The sequence below is a fragment of the Erythrolamprus reginae genome, chromosome 9 (assembly GCF_031021105.1).
Source record: "Erythrolamprus reginae isolate rEryReg1 chromosome 9, rEryReg1.hap1, whole genome shotgun sequence".
NCBI classification, from domain to species: domain Eukaryota; kingdom Metazoa; phylum Chordata; class Lepidosauria; order Squamata; family Dipsadidae; genus Erythrolamprus; species Erythrolamprus reginae.
In genome coordinates, this window is record NC_091958.1 from 20,284,985 (window position 1) to 20,309,378 (window position 24,394).

Consider the following 24,394-nt stretch of genomic DNA (forward strand, 5'->3'; position numbering starts at 1 on the left):
CAAATTCCTTCATCAGGCACTACAAGATTGATTCTTACGCTTCAGCGGACGCTGCCTTCGGCAGAAGGGTACTCCAATCCGTTATCTCACACGATAGCAAGCTAATCCCACCCTAGGGACCATCTATTGGGTATGTCCCATGTGACTGCTGGACCCGCTCCTTCAGTACGGAGAATAGGCGTTGATTGCTTACCTGAACGCCTCTTCTCGTACGGTGAGCGGGTACAGCAGTCACTTCCCGCCCTTGTATGTGTCTTCTTTACCTTTTTATATCTTTCTTCCTCTAACAATGAGAGTTGAACACTACAGAGCTTCACAACTGAGCCTAGTCTATGGATTCGCGAATTCTGGGGAAGGGGCGGATCCGGCAAGCTTTTTTAATACTAGGCTCAGTTCCACCGGATTGGACATGAGCAACCCATGTGACTGCTGTACCCGCTCACCGTACGAGAAGAGGCGTTCAGGTAAGCAATCAACGCCTATTCCCTTCCTTTCCTTCCTTTCCCTCCCTTCCTCTCTTTATCTCTTCCTCCATTTCCTTTCCCTTCCATTCCTTCACTTTCACTTTCCCTTCCTTTCCTTTCTTTCCCTTGCTTCCTTCCTCTCTCTTTTTATCCCTTCCTCCCTCCCTTCCCTTCCTTTACTTTCCCTTTTCCCTTCCTTCATTCCTTTCTTTTTCCTTTCTTTCTTGGGCATGATTCAAAATATTAGTCAACATATTTAAGACCCACAAACCACTAAAGCTGAACTTCCTTCTACTGCCTCCAAAGAGTTGCCATCTAAGGGAACTTAGGAAACGGGCATTTTCTGCCTATCTTTGCATCCCTGCTTTGGATGCATAACCTCACTCAATTGTCCTTTCCTGGTTTCAGGTGAACATTTAAGAAGTGGATTATCCACCTAGCCCAGGAGGAAGGTTTGACTTAAAAACTGGACATAAATGTAATAAGTAATATGCAATAAGTGACTAGGGTTATCAAGTTGCTGAAGCACCTTCACAATTCACTGAAATCTCCTGATGAAATCTGTTTTTATTTATACTTTCTTTATCCTTATTTCTCATCAACATTCCCAAACAGAAACAAAACATATTTTGTTCCATCCTCGGAGCTCAGAATTTCTGTGTATTGCTTTCTATCTTAATTAACAAGAGAGAAAAACTTAGAAAGAAAATAAAACCCAGAGCTTAAATTCACCAATCATTTCATTGGAACTATATATAAAAATGACATTTCAAGCAGCCCTCCTTCATCATTATGACTAATGATTAAAACCATAATTTGTTTCCAACCTGTTGAATGTTTAAGAGCTTTTTTGAGTCCTTGTAAAATTTAGTTACTCCCCATTATTGACCACAAAAGGTGGGTGGGTGGGGAATGAAAGACTCTCTTTTCTTAAAAAGACCCTATTAATCTTCTGTATTCTGTAGCTCTGTATCAGAGAAAACAGTATTTGGAAAGATGCTGCTCTCCAGCAGAACTTCAAAAAGCATCTTGAGTAAAAAGAGAATAACTAGTTAAAATACAAACCAGTATTTCTGTGGATTAAGTCAAACAGAATTTGGTCTTTGCTTGGTTTTCATCCAATGCCTTAAGCTAGAGGTCTTCAAACTTGGCAACTTTAAGACTTGTGGACTTCAACTCCCAGAATTCTCCAGACAGTATAGCTGGGGGACCCCTGCCTTAAGCGCTTTTCTATATTGGCTGGGTCCTTAATTGCTACGAAGGGAAGTAGAACTGTATAGAGAGCTGTAATCAAAGGTAAGGTACTAAAGTAGTAAAATATCAGGCAACATGTTTCAGTAACAAGAGAAGGCAGAGGGCCAGAGCAAAAGTTCTGGTAGAGTCAAACCTGAAATGGTTGCGATTGCATCATAAGAGGAAGTGGGTTAGAGATTGGTTTCCATCTATTTAGGAAATTCAGATTGGAAATCCAGAGAGTGGGAGGGAAACAATGAAACTACTAATTATAAATACCTATGTTCCTGTGAAATATGACAAGAATCTGTATTACCGGTACTTAAAACCATCTAGATTTCCTGCATCCGTCCTCTCCTTCCTTCCTTCCTTCCTTCCTTCCTTCCTTCCTTCCTTCCTTCCTTCCTTCCTTCCTTTAGATATGACTAGATCTGGATCATCTCACTTATCACCCTTTTACTCAATATAACATAATATAAGTATACATAAACACTCTAGGTCAGAGGTCTCCAACCTTGGCAACTTTATGAGGTGTGGACTTCAACTCCCAGAATTCCTCAGCCAGTCATGCTAGCTGTGGAATTCTGGGAGTTGAAGTCCATACCTCATAAAATTGCCAAGGTTGGAGACTTCTGCTCTAGGTAATTTACAGTGCTTAAAATATGAAGGCAAACTTTAAGAATGCCAAGATTACCGTTACCATTGAAAAATCCAGTACTGATTATAGTAGAAACAGAATATTGACGGCAGAAAAAGACCTCATGGTCCAGCTAGTCTGCCCTTGTATTATTTCCTGTATTTTATCTTACGATGGATCTCTCCGAGTCTGCGGAGAGGGGCGGCATACAAATCCAATAAATAATAATAATAATAATAATAATAATAATAATAATAATAATAACAACAACAACAACAACAACAACAACAATAATAATAATAATAATAATAATAATAATAATAATGTTTATCCCAGGCATGTTTAAAATCAGTTACTGTGGATTTACCAACCACCTCTGCTGGAAGTTTGTTCCAAGCATCTACTACTCTTTCGGTAAAATAATATTTTCTCATGTTGCTTTTGATCTTTCCCCAACTTCAGATTGTGCCCCTTGTTCTTGTGTTCACTTTCCTATTAAAAACACTTCCCTCCTGACCCTCATTTAACACTTTAACCTATTTAAATGTTTCGATCATGTTCCCCCCCTTTCCCTTCTGTCCTCCAGATTATACAGATTGAGTTTGTTTGTTTGTTTGTTTGTTTGTTTGTTTGTTTATTTGTTTATTTATTTTGTCCAATACACAATGAGGGTTTTAGTGGGTGTATATATACACTCATAGTAAAATACATGATGAAGGTTATAGAGGAGATATTCATAGTAAAATATATCTAAGAAATAATGGAAAAGAAGGTATAGTAAGAGAACATATCAATGAAAGAATAGAAGAAGAGATATAGGAGTAGAAGAAAGGTATAGGAGATATAGGAGAGCAATAGGACAGGGGAACGAAGGCACTCTAGTGCACTTGTACTCGCCCCAGTTCATGAAGTCTTTCCTGATACGTTTTATGCTTAAGACCTTCCCCTAAGTAAAAGCTTAGTAAAAAAAGACCTGTCTTCGTCCCCATTTGGTGGAGGCTGAAGAAGCAGAATCTAAAACCTAAGGAGAACATTCTGTGAACTGGGAGCTACCCAGGGAAAATAAAGGACCTCTCTCTTGAACCAGACAGCCAAGTTCCTGGCATCAGGGGAGTCTTCAAAATGATGCCTTCTGCTGATCTAAGAGAGCAGGTCGGTTCATAGCAGGAGGAAGAAATGACTTCAGTCATTTAAGGACTTCAAGCCTATAAAGCTCAGCGCCAGCTTCGTAAATTGTTCCTGGTGGCAGTTGGCAATTAAACTCGGATTGTTCAGGACAAGCATTTTAGCAGCCTTGTACCAGTTAGCACCTTGGTTGCATCATTTTACACCAGTGCTTCTCAATAATAATAATAATAGTAATAATAATAGTAATAATAATAATAATAATAATAATAATAATAATTTATTAGATTTGTAAGCCGCCCCTCTCCAAGGATGTTCTGTTACGCACCCCCTAGGAAGAAGTAAACATTTCGTGCCACCCAACTCTCTGCCGACGCATGTCTCGTGTCCTGCCCCGACTGACCCACCAGCCCCAAATTGCGCCCCACCGCAAGATGTGTGTCCTACCTGAGCTAGTTGTTCTGTGGCCCCCAGGCCTGCCGGCAGAGCCATTATTTTCACAACCTTTCAGAAGGCCAGAAGGGTGGGGGCAATACGAGTCTCTGGAGATAGAGCCGGAGCCGCCACAGAGAAGGCCCTCCTATGTGGGCCGCCAATTGGCATTGTCTATCCGATGGGACCTGGAGAAATCCAACCCTGTGGGCTCTGGTTGGTTGTATTGCATTGTGAGGCAATATTGATGGACAATTGGAATAGAATAGAATAGAATAGAATAGAATAGAATAGAAATGTGATTGGACACACAAGGAATTTGTCTTTGGTGCATGTGCTCTCAGTGTACATAAAAGAAAGGATACATTTGTCAAAAATAATGAGGCACAATGATGGTCATGGGGGTCAAATAAGCAATCAGGAAACAAGCAATAGTAATATGAATCATAAGAATAAAAGCAATGAAGTTACAATCCTGAAGTCATAAGTGGGAGGAGATGGGTGATAGGAACAATGAGAATACTAATAGTAATAATTTTATTGGCCAAATGGGATTGGACAGACAAGGAATTTGTCTTGTTTCTTTTATTTATTTAATTAGATTTATATGCCACCCCTCTCTGAGGACTTGCTCTCAGTGTGCATAAAAGAAAAGATAAGTTTATGAACAATCATAAGATGCAAAACTTAATGACAGTCTGGGTACAAGTCTCCGGAGAGGGGCGGCATACAAATCTAAATAATAATAATAATAATAATAATAATAATAATAATAATAATAATAATAATAAAAAATAAATAAGCAATGAAATCATTAGGAACCAGTCAATATAAATCGTAAGAAACAAAGTTACAGTCATACAATCATTTGTGGGAGGAGATTGGTGACGGAAATCATGAGAAGATTAATAGTAGTGCAGATTTAGTAAATAGCTTGACAGTGTTGGGGGAATTATTTGTATAGTGTCATTTTGAGGGTAGTAGTTGAAACCGTTTCTGTCCTGATTGGGAGGGGGTCAGTAAATATTTTCAGAGTCCTCTTTTTTGATTCTTGCAGTATACAGGTCCTCAATGGAAGGCAGGTTGGCAGCAATTGTATTTTTCTGCAGTTCTGATTCTCCTCTGAAGTCTGTGTTGGTCTTGTTGAGTTGTAGAACCAAACCAGACTGTTACGGAGGTGCAGATGACAGACTCAGTGATTCCTCTGTAGAACTGTATCAGCAGCTCCTTGGGCAGTTTGAGCTTCCTGAGTTGGCACAGAAAGAACATTCTTTGTTGTGCTTTTTCGATGACATTTTTGATGTCAGGTGTCCATTTTAAATCTAGCAATATGGTTGAACCTATAAATTTGAAGGTCTCTACTGTTGATACTGTGTTGTCTAGTATTGTAATAGGCGGAAGTAGGAGAGTGTTTCTCCTAAATACAAATATACAGGTAGTCCTCAACTTACAACAATTCATTTAGTGACTCCTGTCTCACTTAACTACAGAAACTTTGGGCTAAATTATGGTTGTAAGTCAACAACTACTATATGTTGTGGTTAGCTCTGGCCCAGTTCCTGCCCCAAGGATTGTGGATGTGGGGGAGACATCCACATGCTGCAGGCCTGTTTTGCCCCCGGTGGAATCTGATGATGAAGGCTCCTCTGACCAAGAAGACATGAGTGACAGGGAGGAGGAGAGTGTGGCAGACAGCTCAGGAGATCAATTATCTAGCTCCTCCTTGGATTCAGAACAAGAGTTAATGATACAGCCACGCATGCGGAGAGCGATGCATAGGCAACAACAACTGAGAGATTATTATCAAAGAAAATGAGGCCACCTGTGGTTGGGTGGGGCTGTGGCAATTAGTGAGGCTGCTATAAATAGCAGCCTGTGGGTTTGGCCATTGTGGAGGATTATCTGATCGTTGTGTTTCGTGACTGCTTTACTGACTTTGACCTTTTGTGTGCTGATTTTCCCCCGCTTTGAAACTAAACCAGAGCAAAGTGTGTTTCACTTTGTGAAAGAGGAAGGACTGTGAATTGCCTCACAGCTGCAAGCTAAGTATCACAGAACTGATAAGGGACTTGTATAAATTACCAGTTTGTTTGGAGACGAGTGCTCTTTGCTATACCAAAAGAGGGCTTAGGTTAAGTGAATTTTCCTTATAAAGAACATTGTTTTGAATTTTCAATCGTGTGTGTGTCTGAAATTTGTACCTGTGAATTTTTGGGAGGAGTCTACCAGAGAGCCCGACAGAACACTATACGGAACCAAAGAAGCAATCTGTTAAAGCACAGGATTTGCTTTCTTCCTGGAGGGAGGTCAGGTTAGCCGTGGTTCTCTTCTCTGCCAAAATGGAAGTGGTTGGGGGAACTCCAACAGAGTTGCAAGCATTAGTCTTTGGTTCTTTTACAAGCTCACTTGAATTATTTTTAACTTGCTTATAGTAGAGGTCAGACTACATTCCAAAGCCACTTTAATAAGCACCGGCTCAACATATGGCTGAACTTTGAGTATTTACTGTAAACGAGCTGCTTCCAAATTGATCCATTCATCTCCATGCATATTCATGATTCTGACTGCTGACAAAAGAGATTGATTGGCATGCCTCCTCCCTTCCCACTTTTGAAGAAGAAAGGGAGTGGGGAGCTGGAATTTTGGAAACCTTCCTGCTCTAAAGTACCTACGCCAGTTGGTGCTAAATTATTAGAGAAGACTGCATTTCTAGAAAATAGACAGGGCATTTTAAATTGTTGCCTATAATTTACTTTGATTGGGTCAAAGTTAGAATTACTTTTGACCACTGAGTACATTCTAGGGAGGAATCTCCCTGATGTCAGCCAAACTATTCAAGACTTGATATAATAAATTACAGATTTTTTTTAAAAAACCCATACATCTGGATTTTTCACCCAGAGATACATGGAAAGGAGATAATCTTTGTAGTTGCTTCTTCAGCATCCTGTAATTGGATTGTCCCTTTGTGCTCAAGGACTCAGCATGTTCAATATTTGTATTTCTCCCTGCCTCGACAGTTTAGTGGTCTCTAAAATTCAAAGAGGCCCCATGTCCATATTCTGCTTGTATAACAGCAGGCCTTGAATCATTCTTTGGTGGAAGATCATGTTTAGCATATACATTGGGAAAAATGGGGCTAATTTATGCCCCATTCAGCAACGACAACCACTGTTAAAATGTTCACCCAAGGTTCCAGAATACACTATTGGCTATATCGCATCTCAGACATCAACACCCTTGAAAATGTCCAAAGATACTTCACCAGAAGAGCCCTTCACTCCTCCACTCGAAACAGAATACCCTCTGAGACTAGACTTTCAATCCTGAGCCTAGAAAGCCTAGAACTAAGACGCCTTAAACAAGATATAAGTATTGCCCACAAGATCATATGCTGCTACGTCCTACCTGTCGGCGACTAGTTCAGCTTCAACCACAACAACACAAGAGCACACAACAGATTTAAACTTAATATTAACCGCTCCAAACTTGACTGTAAAAAATATGACTTCAGTAACCGAGTTGTTGAAATGTGGAACTCATTACCGGACCCCATAGTATCATCCCCAAACCCCCAATAATTTACCCTTAGATTATCTATGGTTGACCTATCCAGATTCCTAAGAGGACAGTAAGGGGCGAGTACAAGTGCACTAGAGTGCCTTCCGTCCCCTGTCCTATTGTTCTCCTATATCTCCTATACCTTTCTTCTATTACTATATCTTCTTTTCTATTCTTTCTTAGATATATTTTACTATGAGTATCTCCTCTATAACCTTCATCATGTATTTTACTATGTGTGTGTGTGTGTATATATATATATATATATGTCACATGTTTTTTTGCTGAATTTGAAAATTAAGAGAGACTAGGATAGATCTATTTCGGCCTTATTTTGGCCTCATCAGCTAGCCATACCCACTGGGACTTGAACCTGCAACCTTTGCCTTGTAAGGCAGAGAATTATCCTCTAGGCTACAGTATCCAATCCCTTCAGCTCTGCACCAGGGAAGGGTTACATATTTTTGTGTCGAATCACCCTGGTGTATTGATATATACCTACTAAAACCCTCATTGTGTATTAGACTAAATAAATAAATAAATAAATAAATAAATAAATAAATAAATAAATAAATAAATACACTATTTTCCAAATCCGAGTAAAAAAATTTAAAATGATCCATTTTTAATTTTGCATTTGGTACTTTTTTCAAGAGGCCCCTGGACTTTTCTTGAAAATGTTTTGCTTCTCATCCAAGAATATTTTTCAGTGCTCAAGAACTGAACAGAACTGAAGAAGCTTCTTGGATGAGAAGCAAAACATTGTCAAGAAAAAATAAAAAAACAAAGACAATCCAGTTGCCTCTTGAAAAAGCACCTTTGGGGCAACCATGACCTAGATGACTGAGAATCTCCATAGACGTGATGCTTCCAAGTGTCATCAACAGTCATTGTGAGAATTGAAACTGGTACCATTGGCTGGTACTGGTTGAAGAACTGCAAGAATTGGTGGTGGGCCTTTTCCAGGAGGAAGTGAAGCTAACGATTATAAGGCAGTGAAATTGGAACCCCAAATTCCATGCTTAGATTCACTACTTTTATAGAAATGAGATATTGAACAGAATTAAGCTATCGACCTCGTAACCACAATGCCTTATCTGGGTTGCGAAAATTACAGTAATTACCAGCTCAGGGATAGCAATCTGCTACATAAAATGACTGGGAAATAAACCTGCTTAGGTGTATGTAGACCAGTTTGGGTATTCTTTGACCTTCGCTTCCCTATAGCTTCCCTCTCCTTTTTGTCTATGCACATATTTCATGCCAAAATGCCTAGCCTCACATGCCAGGTTTATTCTCTACCCTCATCTATATAGGTTTCATAAATAGAGGTTGCAATAATCCAAGTGATTTATATTTACTTTTGATGGGAATAACACAGCAGTGAAATCTACTTATCTTTCCTACCAGTTTGGAAGTGCGCAAATTACTGTCACATGCGCTTTTTCACCCTCTGCGTATGCTCAGAAGACTTTGTTCCACCATTACCGGTTCTCCAAACAACCAGTGCCAGCCGCTACCGGTATTCCCAAACTGGGTCGAACTGGTAGTATTTCATCCCTTGAATAACATGTTCTGGATTTTTTCAGCCATTCCTCTGGAAGTAATCTCTCTAAAGTAAGTGGATATATGTGTGTGTTTGTGTTTGTGTGTGTGTGTGTTTAGACATATAATGAAGATTAAGAACTGATCGCATAACCAAGTTTATTATAGATCTTTGATTGTTTCCCCCCTTCCCCCATTAACTGATCAGTGCCTCTTTGGTGTGAAAGTAGGGCTATATGTTACATAAATGAGCTAGTTAAAAGAGTGAGTTAATGGTTCATTAACCTCTACTGAACTTATATTCTTATTAGTGGAAACACACTTAAATGAGTGCTCAGATGATGATGTGAAAACACTTAATAGAATTTCAACAAGTGCATTTAATCAGAGGGTAATAATTAAATGAATGGGGCATGTGGAGGCTTCACCCTAAAACATTCGGCTTAAAAAATACTTTGTCCTCAGAAGAAAAGGGTTATTTGTAGAATTAGTTAAATGTAATTAAATACATATATTTAGATCTCCTTTATCAGTTAAAGTATTCATACCTGTTGACCAATGCTTAAAAAATGGCACAAGTTGTTTTAGAGTGGCTGAATATATCAAACTGTTATCAAAGTCCTTGATTTTTAAGACTGCTTGCCCACTTCCATCAATAGGCAGCCTCTCTCTTTTTCTTTGTGTCGTTTCCTCAATTTTGTTATGATCTCCTCTCCTTGCCTCCAATCTAAATCTGGTACAGGGGGGAAAAAAAGACTTTTAGGTCATGCAATTTAAGGATATATGAGTACATAATGTGCATGAAATGAATGATTTTATATGGGCCGGATTTCTCTTTCTGAGATTCAATAATATTTCTGATATGCAAAGCGATCTAAAACGCACGCAGATATACCCACATATCTGTCTCCATTGTGGTTCATGAGAAAGGAAATGGATATGCATCTTATCTTAGACGTGCATATTCTCAGTCAGTGGAAATTCTGGAGAAAAGTTCCTTTATCTGTTTAAAAGATAGTAATAGATTTGGAGCAGTAATGGGTTCTAAAGGCCGTTGCTACCGGATCACACTCTCTCGAGCATGCGCAGAAGCATCCCGAGTGGGTGGACGGAGCCTCCCGCTGATGCCACTACCAGTTCACAGAACCGGGCCAAACCGGGAGCAACCCACTGCTGATTTGGAGGGATTGAAGTACAATGCTACCTCTCCCTAAGAACGTCTCTACTTACGAACTTTTCTAGATAAGAAACGGGTGTTCAAGATTTTTTTGCCTCTTCTCAAGAACCATTTTCCACTTACAGACCCGAGCCTCTGAAACTGTAAAGGGAAAAGGCAGAGAGAAGCCTCCATGGGGCCTCTCTAGGAATCTCATGGGAGGAAACAGGGCCAGAAAAGGTGGGGAGAAGTCTCTGTGGGGCCTCCCTAGGAATCTCTTGGGAGAAAACCAGGCCTCCACCCTCCCTGTGGTTTCCCCAAACACATTATTTGCTTTTACATTGATTCCTATGGGAAAAATTGCTGCTTCTTACAAACTTTCCTATTTAAGAACCTGGTCATGGAACGAATTAAGTTCGTAAGTAGAGGTACCACTGTACAAATATTCAGGGACCGTCTTCATAATGGCCTCTTTTTTTTAAGAGTTTCCTTTTCCAAGATAAGCAACGATAACACACTTTTCATTGAGGATTTGGCTGCTGGTGGGGAACTGGCTTACTATGAACTTACTATATCAGGTGCAAAGGATTAGTGCCATACTTCGAGTTGCAGCTCAGATTTATTGCTCAACCCCTTTACACCAGAGCCTCATCAACTGAAGTTCAGTGCTGAATTGGGCGCCAGATAAGAGTCAACGGAATGAACAGAACGCATAGAATTGGGTCAGTCATGTGTTGACCTGGTTTACAACCCATAGTTTATTATCATAACTGCCAGGATCAATTGTGGCCATAAGTCGAGGACTACCTGTAATTAAGGTGGTTTAATTAATTACATTAATCTCAGCGACCGGTTAGGTCCCACAGAATCGGCCTTCTCCAGGTCCCGTCAACTAGACAATGTCATTTGGCGGGACCTAGGGGAAGAGCCTTCTCTGTGGGGTCCCGGCCCTCTGGAATCAGCTCCCCCCAGAGATTCTTATTTCCCCCACCCTCCTCACCTTCCTTAAGAGTCTAAAGACTCACCTATGCTGCCAAACTTGGGGTTATTAGATTCTCCCCCCTGGCTGATGAATGTATAGTGTGTTTGATGACTGAATGGTTATGTATGTATTTTAATTGGTTCTTTGGTTTTTTAGTTGTAGCTGAATTTTAATTATTTGGATTTTGATATATATTGTCTTTTTTATGTTGTAAGCTGCCCCAAGTCCTCGGAGAGGGGCGGCATATAAATCCAATAAACTTAAACTTAAGGAGAGCGGGAATTAAATGGGGTCTTTGCATGATACTTGCACAGGTATAAGGATTGCTTTAGGATTGAAATCAAACACATTTATCGTTTCAAATACAATTATTGTTTTCAGTGAATTGTTGCTCCTGGAATCAATTTTTTTTCCTTTCCCCTGACAATTTACAGGATCTTTTATGGATTTAATTTCTTAACTCCACCTCCGGGCTTGTTTTGCTACCCTGATAAAATATCCTTCTATTTAGAATAAGGCATGGGTCTAACTTTGTTGTGGTTGGCTCTGGCCCAGCTCCTGCCCCAGGGAATGGAGAGGTGGATGCAGGGGACAATTCAACATGTCACAGGCCTGTGTTATTGCCAACAGAATTAGTTCAGAGTTTAGTTTCCTCGGACGAAGAAGAAGGTGGGAGTGACTCGGCAGAGGAGGGCTTGGCACACAGCCCAGGCAGTCAATCTCCCTTATCTTCCCTTGATTCAGATAATAACATTTTGGACCCACACAAGCGCAGAATTATGCGTAGAAGAGACCAAGTAAGAACATATTACAGGAAATAAGGGAGGCCACCTGTGTTTGGGTGGGGCTCCAGTAATTAGGACTGCTGCTATAAATAGCAGCATGTGGGTTTGGCCCTTGTGGAAGAATATCTGATTGGAGTTCGTCAGGAATCCTGTGTTGTTTGGACTTTGTTGCTTTTTCAGGCCTTGGAAAACAAAGCAGAGCAACGTGTGTGTGTGTGTGTGTGTGTGTATCTCACTTTGTTGGAAGAAGAAGGGGTGTGAAGTTTCTTCACAGCTGCTAGCTAAGTACTTAATGACTGCTTAAGTTTAATTGTACAGACTACCCGATTGTTTTGGGAGGAGTGCTCTTTGCCATACAAAAAGAGTGCTTTGTTTATTTTGCATTTTGAATTTTCAAACGTGTGTGTGTGTCTGAAATTTGTATCCTTGAATTTTCGGGAGGCTCCTATCAGAGAGCCCGGCAGAACAAACTTTACAAGCTTTAATCAGATTAGCCAGCAATGGTGGATGAGCCTTCCAGCTGGTCAGAAGCACTTGAGCATCAAGGGTTTTGTAGCTTTAAACAGGCCCTTTTTTGTGAGCCTGGCCGTAAAAAGCACCCTGCCTTAAAATATGACTAAGATTTTCTTGTTCTTCTTCTTGTTGGCTTTGACCAACGGAGTAGAACAGGACCTCTGAATAATCCATTAGTTCCAGGGCTGCGCTTTGGCGACTCTGCATCAGCAGCTCTTTCGCGATAGAAGTCCCTTAGCTTCACCCGCCCGTCTCTTAACAAATACCATTGACAGACACCGCTGCCATTTTTCTGCATGTTCTGACAGTTTAATTCAGTACCTCCTGGCTAAGCAGCCTGAGCCTGAGGGGGTAATTCAGTGCACTGGCATTGGGCTGCTGCAATTAAAATAATTAACGGAGCAGGAATGGGCTGGCAGAGAAGGAGAACAGGAGAGCACTTTTCAGTCCCCCCGTGAAATGCCTGCTAGCTCTCCCCTCGGAAACGAGGGCAATCAAATTTATTATTGCCGCTATATTTCCTTCCAGGTAGCAGCAAATGGACTTGCCTCTTTCGCGGCTCCTCTCTTCCTTTGCGTCTCCTGTTATTTCTTCTTTTTGGCATCGCCCATCGCTGCTTGGCTTTCCCACCTGGTCTTGTCAGACAAAATGGATCTACTCAGCCTGGGGCTGGCAAGCCTGGAAGCCTCCAGATGGTGCCACTCCCAAAAGACCCAGCCAGCAATGCCCAACGGTGAAGAATGCAGGGTGCTGCAGTGGTGCGAAGTCTGGGGTGAAAATCCCACCAAACTTCTAATTTCTGGTGACCTGGTGGAAAAATATCTGTTTAAAAATGGGGCAGCTCCTTTTTCCCCTTCCAATTATGGGGATGGTTTTGATTAAGCTAGAAGGATAGGAATTAAGACTTCTTTTTCCTTATCTTTAGATGGGAGCAACTAGCAGCAGTAGAATCTTCTTAAAGGAAAATTGCAAACAGGATCTATAGATCAGAAGGGAATAAACAGAATTGGGAGAGACTTTGGAGGCCTTCTAGTCCAACCCCCTTCTTAAAGCTGGAGACCCTATGCCAGTGATGGCAAACCTATGGCATGGTTGGCACAGCTGGCACTCAGAGCCATATCTGCTGGCACGTAAGCTGTTGCCCTAGCTCAGCTCCAACGTGCATGTGTGTGCTGGCCAGCTGATTTTCGGCTTGCCTGGAGGCTCTGGGAGGGCATTTTTGGCTTCCAGACAGACTCCAGGAGGATGGGAGAGGGTGTTTTTCCCTTGGAAAACCGGAGTTTGAGAAATGGACTGTTGAGGACCTCCGGAAGGCCTCCGGGAAGGTCAGGGGAGGCCATTTTCGCTGTTCCCAGGCACTGAATTATGGGTGGGGGCACTTGTGCATGCACGATAGCACACACACATGAACTTTCAGCACCCAAGGAAAAAAGGTTCACCATCAGTGCCCTATACCAGTGATGGTGGACCTTTTTTGGTTTGCGTGCCAGAGGGGTGTGTGCTAGCAGGCGTCCACCTGCCCATACCCCTTCCCTCCCCCCAATGCACCCTCTCTGTGCACTACGCATGCGCAACCCCCCCATCCCCACATATGCACACAGGCCTCAAAAAAGCCTGGCCAAACAGGCAAACCAGAAGTTTGGAAAATGGACTTCCGGTTTTCCTGTAGTGCTGTTTTTTGTACTCTGGAGGGTTCAGGGAAGCTTCCTGAAGCCCTGGAGTGCAAAAACAGCACAAAAGGCAAACCGGAAGTACGTTTTTCCAAACTTCTAGTTTGTCCGTTGGGCTATTTTTCACGCACTGGGGTTTCAGGAAGTTTCCTTGAACCCTTCGTAATGCAAAAAACAGCACAACAGGCAAACGGGAAGTACGTTTTTCAGAGCTTCCTGTTTGCACATTGGGTGTGGTTTTGCACTCTGTGGCTTCAGGGAAGATTCCCTGCAGCGTCTAGAAGGCCAAAAATCATCTGGCCTTGGGCAACATCTTGCATGTTCTCCTATGTGGCTCCACATGCCACCTGGGGTACAGGTGCCATAAGTTCCCCATCATGGCCCTATACTGTTCCAGACACGTGGCTGCCCAGCTCTATTTTTTTTAAAAAAACATCCATTGGTGAAGCACTCACAACTTCTGAAGACAAGCCATTCCACTGATTGGAGCTGTGGGAACCTTGAAGATGCTCCAAAATGGCTTCAAGGTTGACATAATTGCTGTCACTGTTAGGAAGGTTCTCCTTAGTTCTAGTTTGCTTGTCTCCTTGATGATTGATTGATTGATTGATTGATTGAGTTGAAAGGGACCATGAAGGCCATCGAGTTCAACCCCCTGCCCAAGCAGGAACCCTATAGTACACCAGTCAAGTGGCAGTTCAATCTTCTCTTAAAAATGTCCAGAGTGTTGGAGTTCACAACGTCCGCTGGTAGGTTTAGGTTTAGGTTTAGGTTTATTGGATTTATATGCCGCCCCTCTCCGCAAACTCGGGGCGGCTCACAACAATAATAAAAAAACAGTACAGTACACAATACCAAATCCAATGCCCACCCATCCAGATTCCAATTGAAATTAATAATCTCATAAAAAAAACAAAAACAAAACAGTATATATAAAAAACAGGCACACAGTCAATCAATCAACAAAACAACATGGGCAAGGGGGAGGTGTTTTAGTTCCCCCATGCCTGACGGCAAAGGTGGGTCTTAAGGAGTTTACGAAAGGCAGGGAGGGTGGGGGCAATCCTAATCTCAGGGGGGAGCTGGTTCCAGAGGGTCGGGGCCCCCACAGAGAAGGCTCTTCCCCTGGGTCCCGCCAGACGACATTGTTTAGTCGACGGGACCCGGAGAAGGCCAACTCTGTGGGACCTAACCGGTCGCTGGGATTCGTGCGGCAGGAGGCGGTCCCGAAGATATTCTGGTCCGGTGCCATGAAGGGCTTTATAGGTCATAACCAACACTTTGAATTGTGACCGGAAACTGATCGGCAGCCAATGCAGACTGCGGAGTGTTGGAGTGATATGGGCATACTTGGAGAAGCCCATAATTGCTCTCGCAGCTGCATTCTGCACGGTCTGAAGTTTCCGAACACTTTTCAAAGGTAGCCCCATGTAGAGAGCGTTACAGTAGTCGAGCCTCGAGGTGATGAGGGCATGAGTGACTGTGAGCAATGACTCCCGGTCCAAATAGGGCCGCAACTGGCGCACCAGGCGAACCTGGGCAAACGCCCCCCTCGCCACAGCTGAAAGGTGTTTTTCTAATGTGAGCTGTGGATCGAGGAGGACGCCCAAGTTGAGGACCCTCTCTGAGGGGGTCAATAATTCCCCCCCCAGGGTAATGGACGGACAGATAGAATTGTCCTTGGGAGGCAAGACCCACAGCCACTCCGTCTTGTCTGGGTTGAGTTTGAGTTTGTTGACACCCATCCAGGCCCCAACAGCCTCCAGGCACCGGCACATCACTTCCACTGCTTCGTTGACTGGACATGGGGTGGAGATGTACAACTGGGTATCATCGGCATATTGATGATACCTCACCCCATGCCCTTGGATGATCTCACCCAGCGGTTTCATGTAGATATTAAATAGCAGGGGGGAGAGGACCGACCCCTGAGGCACCCCACAAGGGAGAAACCTCGGGGTCGACCTCTGACCCCCCACTAACACCGACTGCGACCGACCGGAGAGGTAGGAGGAGAACCACTGAAGAACAGTGCCTCCCACTCCCAACCCCTGGTAGGTTGTTCCATTGGTTGATCGCTCTGACCGTCAGGAAGTTCCTCCTTATCTCCATGTTGAATCTCTCCTTGGTCAACTTGCAGCCATTGTTCCTCGTCCGGCCCTCTGGTGCCCTGAAGAATAAAGTGATCCCCTCCTCTCTGTGACATCCCCTCGTATACTTGTAGACTGCTATCATGTCCGCTCTGGCCCTCCTTTTCTCTAGGCTATCCATGCCCAGTTCTCTCAGTCTCTCTTCATTAGTTTCCATCCGTTGCTTCTTGTCTTGCCTTCTGGTATTCAGCAGACTTACCAGTCTAATTTCCCTCTTGCTTAATCATTGCAACACCGGACTCTTCTCATTAAATTAAAATGTTAGATTCAATAGCATTGGGGAGGAAAGAATGGATTGGACTGTAATAATCCAGTTGTGTGACTGCTTTCACAAGACATGTTTGGGTTATTTTTACTAGATTGTTTGTCAAACAGTCAAGCCAGATACTTTGAGTCAATTTGGCATTTTTGTTCACTATCTATAACATAAATAAAGCAGATGTTGCTTCATGGCATTAAAAATTAGCAGCAGTTGTAGTAATAATAGTACTACTATAGCCAATTTAGTGTTTATTGAGCGTCTATTTTAACCCAGTTAATGCATTGTAATACATGCAAAGGTATGTTTGAATTTTTAGAATATTCTTGTTTTGGAATATTTTCTATTTAGGGTTTGTAATTAGATGATGTTTAACCTGGTTACAGAAGTAACCATTGTCTGAATTTGGACCATATATTACTCCAACAAGCTGGGTTCATATTGTCCACTGTCGCAGAGTGGGGGGGAACTTAACTAGGTTTAATAAAGTGTCAGGCTAGAAACTAGGAGACTGCGAGTTCTAGTGCCGTCTTAGGCACAAAGCCAGGAGGGTGACCTTGGGCCAGTCACTCTCCCACAGCCCTGGGGAGCAGGCAATGGCAAATATTTTGAAATATAGCCAAGAAAACTGCAGGGACTTGTCCAGGCAATTACCAGGAGTCAACGCTGACTTAAAGTCACCAAAGGGGGAAAAAACAAATTCACCTACCTGGTTCGTAGCTGACCTGGTTAAATATTTGTAATTAACATCATTCCCTCCAGAATTAAAGCATGCACACATCTTATTACAATTCAGGGAGCTGCTGAAAACAACATCCAGCAGTTTTCATGGCCAAGTGGTTTTATAGTTTATATAGCTCAGAATGTTTCCGTCGTATCATTTCATATGCCTTCTGCCGCTCGAATCCCAGTGACCGATTAGGTCCCACAGAGTTGGCCTTCTCTGGGTCCCATCGACTAAACAATGTCATCTGGCGGGTCCCAGGGGAAGAGCCTTCTCTGTGGTGGCCCCGACTCTCTGGAACCAACTCCCTCCAGAGATTAGAACTGCCCCCAACCTCCTTGCCTTTCGTAAACTCCTTAAAACCCACCTCTGCCATCAGGCATGGGGGAGTTGAGGCACACATATCCCGGGCCTATACAATTTATGTATGGTATGTTTGTGTGTATGTCTGTTTTAATAATGGTTTTTTAAAAAAGTTTTTTAAATTTATTAGATTTGTTATGAATTGTTTCATTGTATACATAAATAAATAAATGTATGTATGTATGTATGTATATATGTCTTGTCCTCCTTACATCGCTGCCGGTTTGCTCCCTCTCATGCCACATATATGTGCTTCGCACATGTGTGCATCCACAATACCGATCAAATCCACAGTCCTATAAACTCAGCTTCTGCGCATGCTCAGAAGAAAAATAAATAAATCCAATTTTTTTTTAAATGGGGGAAAATTAAAAATTTGGTGGCGCCCATGGACCAGCACCTGCCGAACTGAGCCAGTTACATAATCGTGACATAACCAGCAGCTCGCTACCAGTTTGGGCAAACTGGTCCAAACTGGGAGGAACTCACCCCTGGTGTTGTTGCATGTAAATCCTTAGAACAGTGTTTCTCAACCTTGGCAACTTGAAGATATTTGGACTTCAACTCCCAGAATTCCCCAGCCAGCGAATGCTGGCTGGGGAATTCTGGGAATTGAAGTCCAGATATCTTCAAGTTGCCAAGGTTGGGAAACACTGCCTTAGAACAATAATTTTCAGAGCTGCGCTGCCTAGAAATTCATAGCCTGATATTGTTGTTGTGGTTGTTGTTGTTTTTTCCCCCTGTGCATTTTTCTTACCATTTATTACAGAAAAGTATTCCTCGTGATCCCCATGTACAATTAAATCCTCATGTACAATTAAAGCTCGAGATCCCCATGTACAATTGATGGGCCACTGTTTGACACAGAATATTGGACTCGATGGGCTTTGGCCTGATTCAGCATGGCTCTTCCTGTGTTCTTATGTTCTTTTACACAAATGGAAATTGCAACTCTGCCTTTTAAAAGTGCATTATTTTGATCTGTCCCACTTCGTTAAAATTGCCCATCAAAGTGGCGCCAAGAACTGCATTTCTCCCATGGCTGTTCCGTCCTAGATAAACATCAGTATTTCTTATCTTGCCCCCTAGCTAATATCAGACTTTGGTGGGTTTATAAAATAATGCAAAGCATCCTTTGATCAGAATGAATCAGGGTTGCTCTTTTATCCTGCTCCTTCTTAGCCTTGGATGACTTCTCTTTCTTTGGGAGAAAGAGGGGGTATTGAGTTTGATCCCTGGGATGCGATTTAAAAGGAAGATACAGTGATACCTCATCTTACAAACGCCCCGTCATACAAACCTTTCAAGATACAAACCCAGGGTTTAAGATATTTTTGCCTCTTCTTACAAACTATTTTCACCTTACAAACCCACTGCTGCCACTGGGATGCCCCACCTCCAGACTTCCGTTGCCGGCGAAGCATCCGTTTTTGCGCTGCTGAGATTCCCCCGAGGCTCCCCTCCATGGGAAACCCCACCTCTGGACTTCTGTGTTTTTGCAATGCTGCAGGGGAATCCCAGCAGGGGATCCCAGCATCACAAAAACGAGTGCTTCGCTGGCAACGGAAGTCCGGAGGTGGGGTTTCCCAGCGAGGGGAGCCTCAGTAAAATCGCAGCATCGCAAAAACACAGAGGTCGGAAGTGGGGTTTCGAGGACTTCAGTGTTTTTGCGATGCTGCGATTTCATTGATGCGCCCTTCGCTGGGAAACCCCACCTCCGGACTTCCATTGCCAGCGAAGCACCCATTTTTGCGCTGCTGGGATTCCCCTGCTGGGATTCCCCTGCAGCATTGCAAAAACACACAAGTTCGGAGGTGGGGTTTTCCATGGAGGGGAGCCTCAGGGCAATCCCAGCAGTACAAAAACGGGCGCTTTGGCTGGCAAAAGGGGTGAATTTTGGGCTTGCACGCATTAATCGCTTTTCCATTGATTCCAATGGGAAACATTGTTTCGTCTTACAAACTTTTCACCTTAAGAACCTCATCCCGGAACCAATTAAGTTTGTAAGACAAGGTATCACTGTACTTTTAAATAAAAACACCAACTTTATTTTTTTTTTTAAAAAAAAATATTTAAAAAAAACAAACCCCAACCTCCCCAGATTTCTAAAGCACTATTTATGTCCTCAGTCACTATTGCTCTAGAGAGAAACTCAGCCATTTTAAACATACCATTTTCTGCAGCGTGAGCATTTCAATTCCAAGCAGGCTCCTGTAACTTTAAAAAAGATTTAACGAACGTACCTCCAGTAGCTAAGCTGAAATAAGAACGTCTCATGAGTTTAATGGATCAAACAGCCATGATAGTTTTTATGGGCTCCTTTTCACTTTAGGGCAAAGGGAAGAGAGAGTGGGGCAGGTTGGTTTTAAATTCAAGGATTTATGTTGTTAATCCTCCTGGCTAATTATAATTTATGGGAATCCTGATAAATTAATATGCAGTTGCTATTCAAAAGCAGAAGAGGCAGGCCTAAACAAGCCTTGTTTGTTTTTAATTTATTTCTACCAATGGAGAATATTAAATTAAGCGAACACTGGGGTGTTTTTCAGAGGGAAAGGAGCGTTCTCGGGCTTTATGGGCAGGTCTGTCGGTTTTCTACAACCGTTTTTTGCAAAGTTTCGTTGCCCGTCTGCAGCAAATAACCAGCCGATTTAGCAAATTGGTGATCGTTCCTTTCTATCCAAGGGAAGGAGCAGAAGTCAGAGGCAGCGTGCAGATAGAGAGAAACCTTGAGTGTGCTGCTTAGAGGGAAAGAAAGGAAAATCTTCCTAAATTGTTTTTTTTTTAATCTTCCAGCAAAGCAATCATAACCAAATGACTCCTGCAGGGAGAAAGTCATAAGGAGCAGTGCTGTCTGCCTTCATGTCTGTTTACAAAATAATGTTAATTATTCTGATAATTTGCAGTTGTGTGTGTGTGTGTGTTTTGGATTTATTTAATACAATAATACATAGATCCATTAAGAGAACACGATGGACATTTCTAGCAAATGTAGAATGCTGCAGAAAGGTCTCTACTGTTGGAGAACCTACAATTTATGGAGATTATCCGGTCCACTGGTTAGTTCTCACCGTCAGAAGTTTCTCCTTAATTCTAGGTTGGTTCTCTCCTTGATTAGTTTCCATCCATTGCTTCTTGTTCTGGCTTCAGATCTTTGGAGAACAGGTTCTTTGTGGCAGCTCCTTAGACAGTGGAACCTTACTATCTTATCACCCCTACTCCTTTTCAGGTCATCTTTTCATGAATCTTTCTCTCTGGATTTCCTGGAGACAACTTGATCCTCAGATGTTTCTAGATCCTCATCTTCATGTAAAATTTGGTGATCTTCTGAGATTTCAGAATTTTCATTTTAGAAGGCTGCCACAAGGCTAAATCAGCACATTGTTCTTTTTATCTGTAGCACTAATTACCGCAGCCCCATCCAACCACAGGTGGCCTCACTTATCTCCTGTAATAATCCTTCAGTTGTTCTCTCCTATGCATCACTCTACGCATGCGTGGGTCCATCATAAGTTCTTGTTCAGAATCCAGGGATGATAAGGATGATTGATCTCCTCCTGGGCTGTCTGCCAAACTCCCCTCTACCCTGTCACACACGCTTCCTTCATCAGAGGAGCCTTCATCAGCAGATTCTATTGGGAGCAAAACAGGCCTATGGCATGTGGATGTTTCCCCCACATCCACCTCCACATTCCTTGGGGCAGGAGCTGGGCCAGAGCTAACCACAACAGAACTAAAGAGAAATCTCCCGAAAGAACAATTTAATCAGTGGAACAACGTGCCTCCAGAAGTGGTGCGGACTGCAACACTGGAGGTTTTCAAGAAAAAGATTGGACTACCATTTGTCTAAAATGGTACATTTTCTGCCTGAGTTGGGGGCTGGACTAGAAGACCTCCAAGTGTCTCCTGACTCTATTTTGATTCTGATTAGTTTTGATTGGATGTGAGAGTGTATTTCTTTGTTTGAACTAGATGCCTTTTCCTTGAAGAAATCATTTGACCCAATTGTTTGCCAAGAGAGGTGTCTGCTTTTTAAATTTTGTGAGAAAATAGTGGGGAATAACCAAGGGAACTCTTTTTTATATATATTTTTTCATCCCCTATTCAGGAAAACGTAGCTTTGGTTTATTTAGGTTGGTGTCTCTTTCTTAAAATGTTCTCCCACAAGAACTCTCAGTAGCGGTGCAGGAAATTTAAGAGTTACTAATATCCCTGCAGTTTTATATCCTCTAAAAGAGATAGCAGGGTAGCAAATATTATATTTGGAAATAATCTGCTTGACTGTTCTTTTGAAAGAAAAGTCTCCCAGCTGTGAATTGCTAGATGAAGCTCAGCTCACAGCTTTGAGAGAGTTTTGAAGATTTAAAGCAATTTGATTTTACACATGGTGTGGGATTTTTCTACTTTTCAGACAAAGCGGCCTTCAGATTCCGGGGGAGATTTCTCTGTGATTGTAATCGCAGAAGTTTCAGAATATCGTTAAATCCTTCCCAATCCTTCCAAAAAGCATTTGCTTGCTTAAAGTCCCTTTTCCCTCGGGAGTGAGATGATTCCCTCTTAGGCGGTATCATAAAACATGGGGAAATCTAATATCCGATACAGAGTTTAAGGTTCTACACAACTTTGGTTTTCTTCTGATCGTGAAATAACTTGTTTGATGAAAATTTAGCTAGTGCCGTTATGGGGAACCTATGGGATGTGAGCCACTGGTGGTAAGTGGAGCCATATCAGAGGGCACATGCACTGAAGAGGCGTTTGTCTTTCCTCCTATTGGTGCGCCCCCCCGAGGCCATTGTGGGTGTACACATGCCCAACAGGCATGAGATTTGGTTTCTGCGCATGCGCAGAAGCAAAAAATCAGCATAACGTACTGAAATCTTGCTTGCGCGAACAACCTCACATGAGATTTCGCTTGCTGCACATGCACAGAAGCCAAATCTCAAGTTGTGGGCACATTGTGGGCGCACAGCTGCACACACATCCCAGAATTTCCTACCGGGACAGAGCACTTGAGTGCACCGGCTGCTATTGCCCTATGTCAGCTTCAGTGCGCAGGTGCACGCTAGCCACTTGAATCTCGGTCTTCAGGAAGATCGTTCACCTTCTGGAATGCAAAAAATAGCCCAATAGGCCATCGTTGTGCTTTTTTTCACACGCTGGGGCTTCAGGAAGCTTCCCTGAAGGCTCCAGAGTACAAAAAACAGCACTACGGGCAAACCAGAAGCCCGCTGTTCCAAACTTTAGGTTTGCCCATTTGGCTGTTTTTTTCACAGTCCCAGGCTTCAGTGAGGCCTATACACATGCACGGGGACAGAGGGTTGTGCGCATGCATGGTGAGACACAGTTTCCTGATTTTGCCTTCTCGTGGCATGTCTGGTGTTATGCACTCCAGTACCTGATTGCCATCCAGGGGAGTTGACTTCTGGGTTTCCCCAATTCTTCATCACAAACTGTGTTGTATTTGTTGATGAATGCTTGATTCCATGGTGTTGATCCTGGTAGTATTCTATTTTTAACTGACAAACCAGAACAGAATAGCAATAGCCTTTGGACTTCTATACCGTTTCACAGTGTTTTACAGCCCTCTCTAGGGGAAGCTGATTCCAGAGGGCCGGGGCCCCCACAGAGAAGGCTCTTCCCCTAGGCCCCGCTAAGCGACATTGTCTGGCTGATGGGATCTGGAGAAGGCCAACTCTGTGGGACCTAATTGGTCACTGGGACTCATACAGCAGAAGGCAGTCCCGCAAGTCATCTGGCCCAATGCCATGGAGGGCTTTGTAGCAATAGCATTTAGACTTATAAACCACTTCACAGTGTTTTACAGCCTCTCTAAGCAGTTTACAGAGAGTAAGCATGTTGCCCCCAACAATTTAGGTCTTCATTTTACCCACCTTGGAAGGAAGGAAGGCTGAGTCAGCAGAAGTAGCTTGCAGTACTGCACTCTACCCATTGAGCCACCCTGGCTCAATAGAATAGAATAGGAATAGAATAGAATAGAATAGAATTCTTTATTGGCCAAGTGTGATTGGACACACAAGGAATTTATCATTATATCCTGGACTGAGTTGGGCAGCCTAAATCTTTAATAAATAAATAAAATTGAAATAGTGGAGATTTTACTTCAGGTAGAAGGAAACACATTGTTTTTTTGCCTTGAACAATATTTCTATTAATTCTACAACAGCCTGCCTGCAGGAGCTAAAGAAAAGGTAGGGCTGAGCTGAGAGAGGAAAAATAAAACCTCAGGAAAAGGACTGTAGATTTTTTGGCTTAGTGTAATAGAACAGTAATCAGGGCCAATCAAGGAGTTTAATGTAAGCATCATTTTGTCATGCCCTGAAGGAAATTTGGCACAGGCTAGCAAAGTCAATGAAATGACAAATTACAGGACGCAAGGGCCGTATTATGAAGGCCTCCAAGAGATGAGATGAGAAAATTGGTGCAGGGAAATGTTGTAGCAGTGCAGAGAAAAAAAAAGAAAAGAAAGGATTTTGCATTTTGGTGGGAAAATGATATTTTTATTTAAGTCCCCTCGGAACATCTGAACTGGCCCTTCTTTTCAATTGCCGCGCCGTTTAAAGAAAATAAGCTCTGGCTGAACGTGCAGTGACTTTTCACCAACTTCCTTTATTTTTCAGCAAGTAATGGCCAAATTAAAAATAAAGATTGCAAGCATTCTTTACGTGCTTTATTTAGAGTCGTACAGTATGGACAAAACAAAACAAAAATAAAACATGCATGGTGAATCATGGAAACACACAAGCACAATTAAACTTTGGGGGCAATAAACCAACA

At 42.6% G+C, this 24,394-nt stretch overlaps 1 protein-coding gene across 2 annotated transcripts in view; it reads left to right on the forward strand.

Moving 5' to 3' along the window:
• Positions 1-24,394, forward strand: part of WWOX (WW domain containing oxidoreductase) — a 760,885-nt gene that overhangs the window by 635,072 nt on the left and 101,419 nt on the right. The window contains exon 9 of one of the 2 annotated variants that reach the window (XM_070760429.1): positions 8,863-9,069. The exons of the other annotated variant lie outside the window; for it this stretch is intronic. Coding sequence (XP_070616530.1) covers positions 8,863-9,021 — 159 coding nt within the window. The 3' untranslated portion in view covers positions 9,022-9,069. Of the gene's footprint in view, positions 1-8,862; positions 9,070-24,394 lie in introns of those variants that run through there. 2 annotated transcript variants of the gene reach the window in all.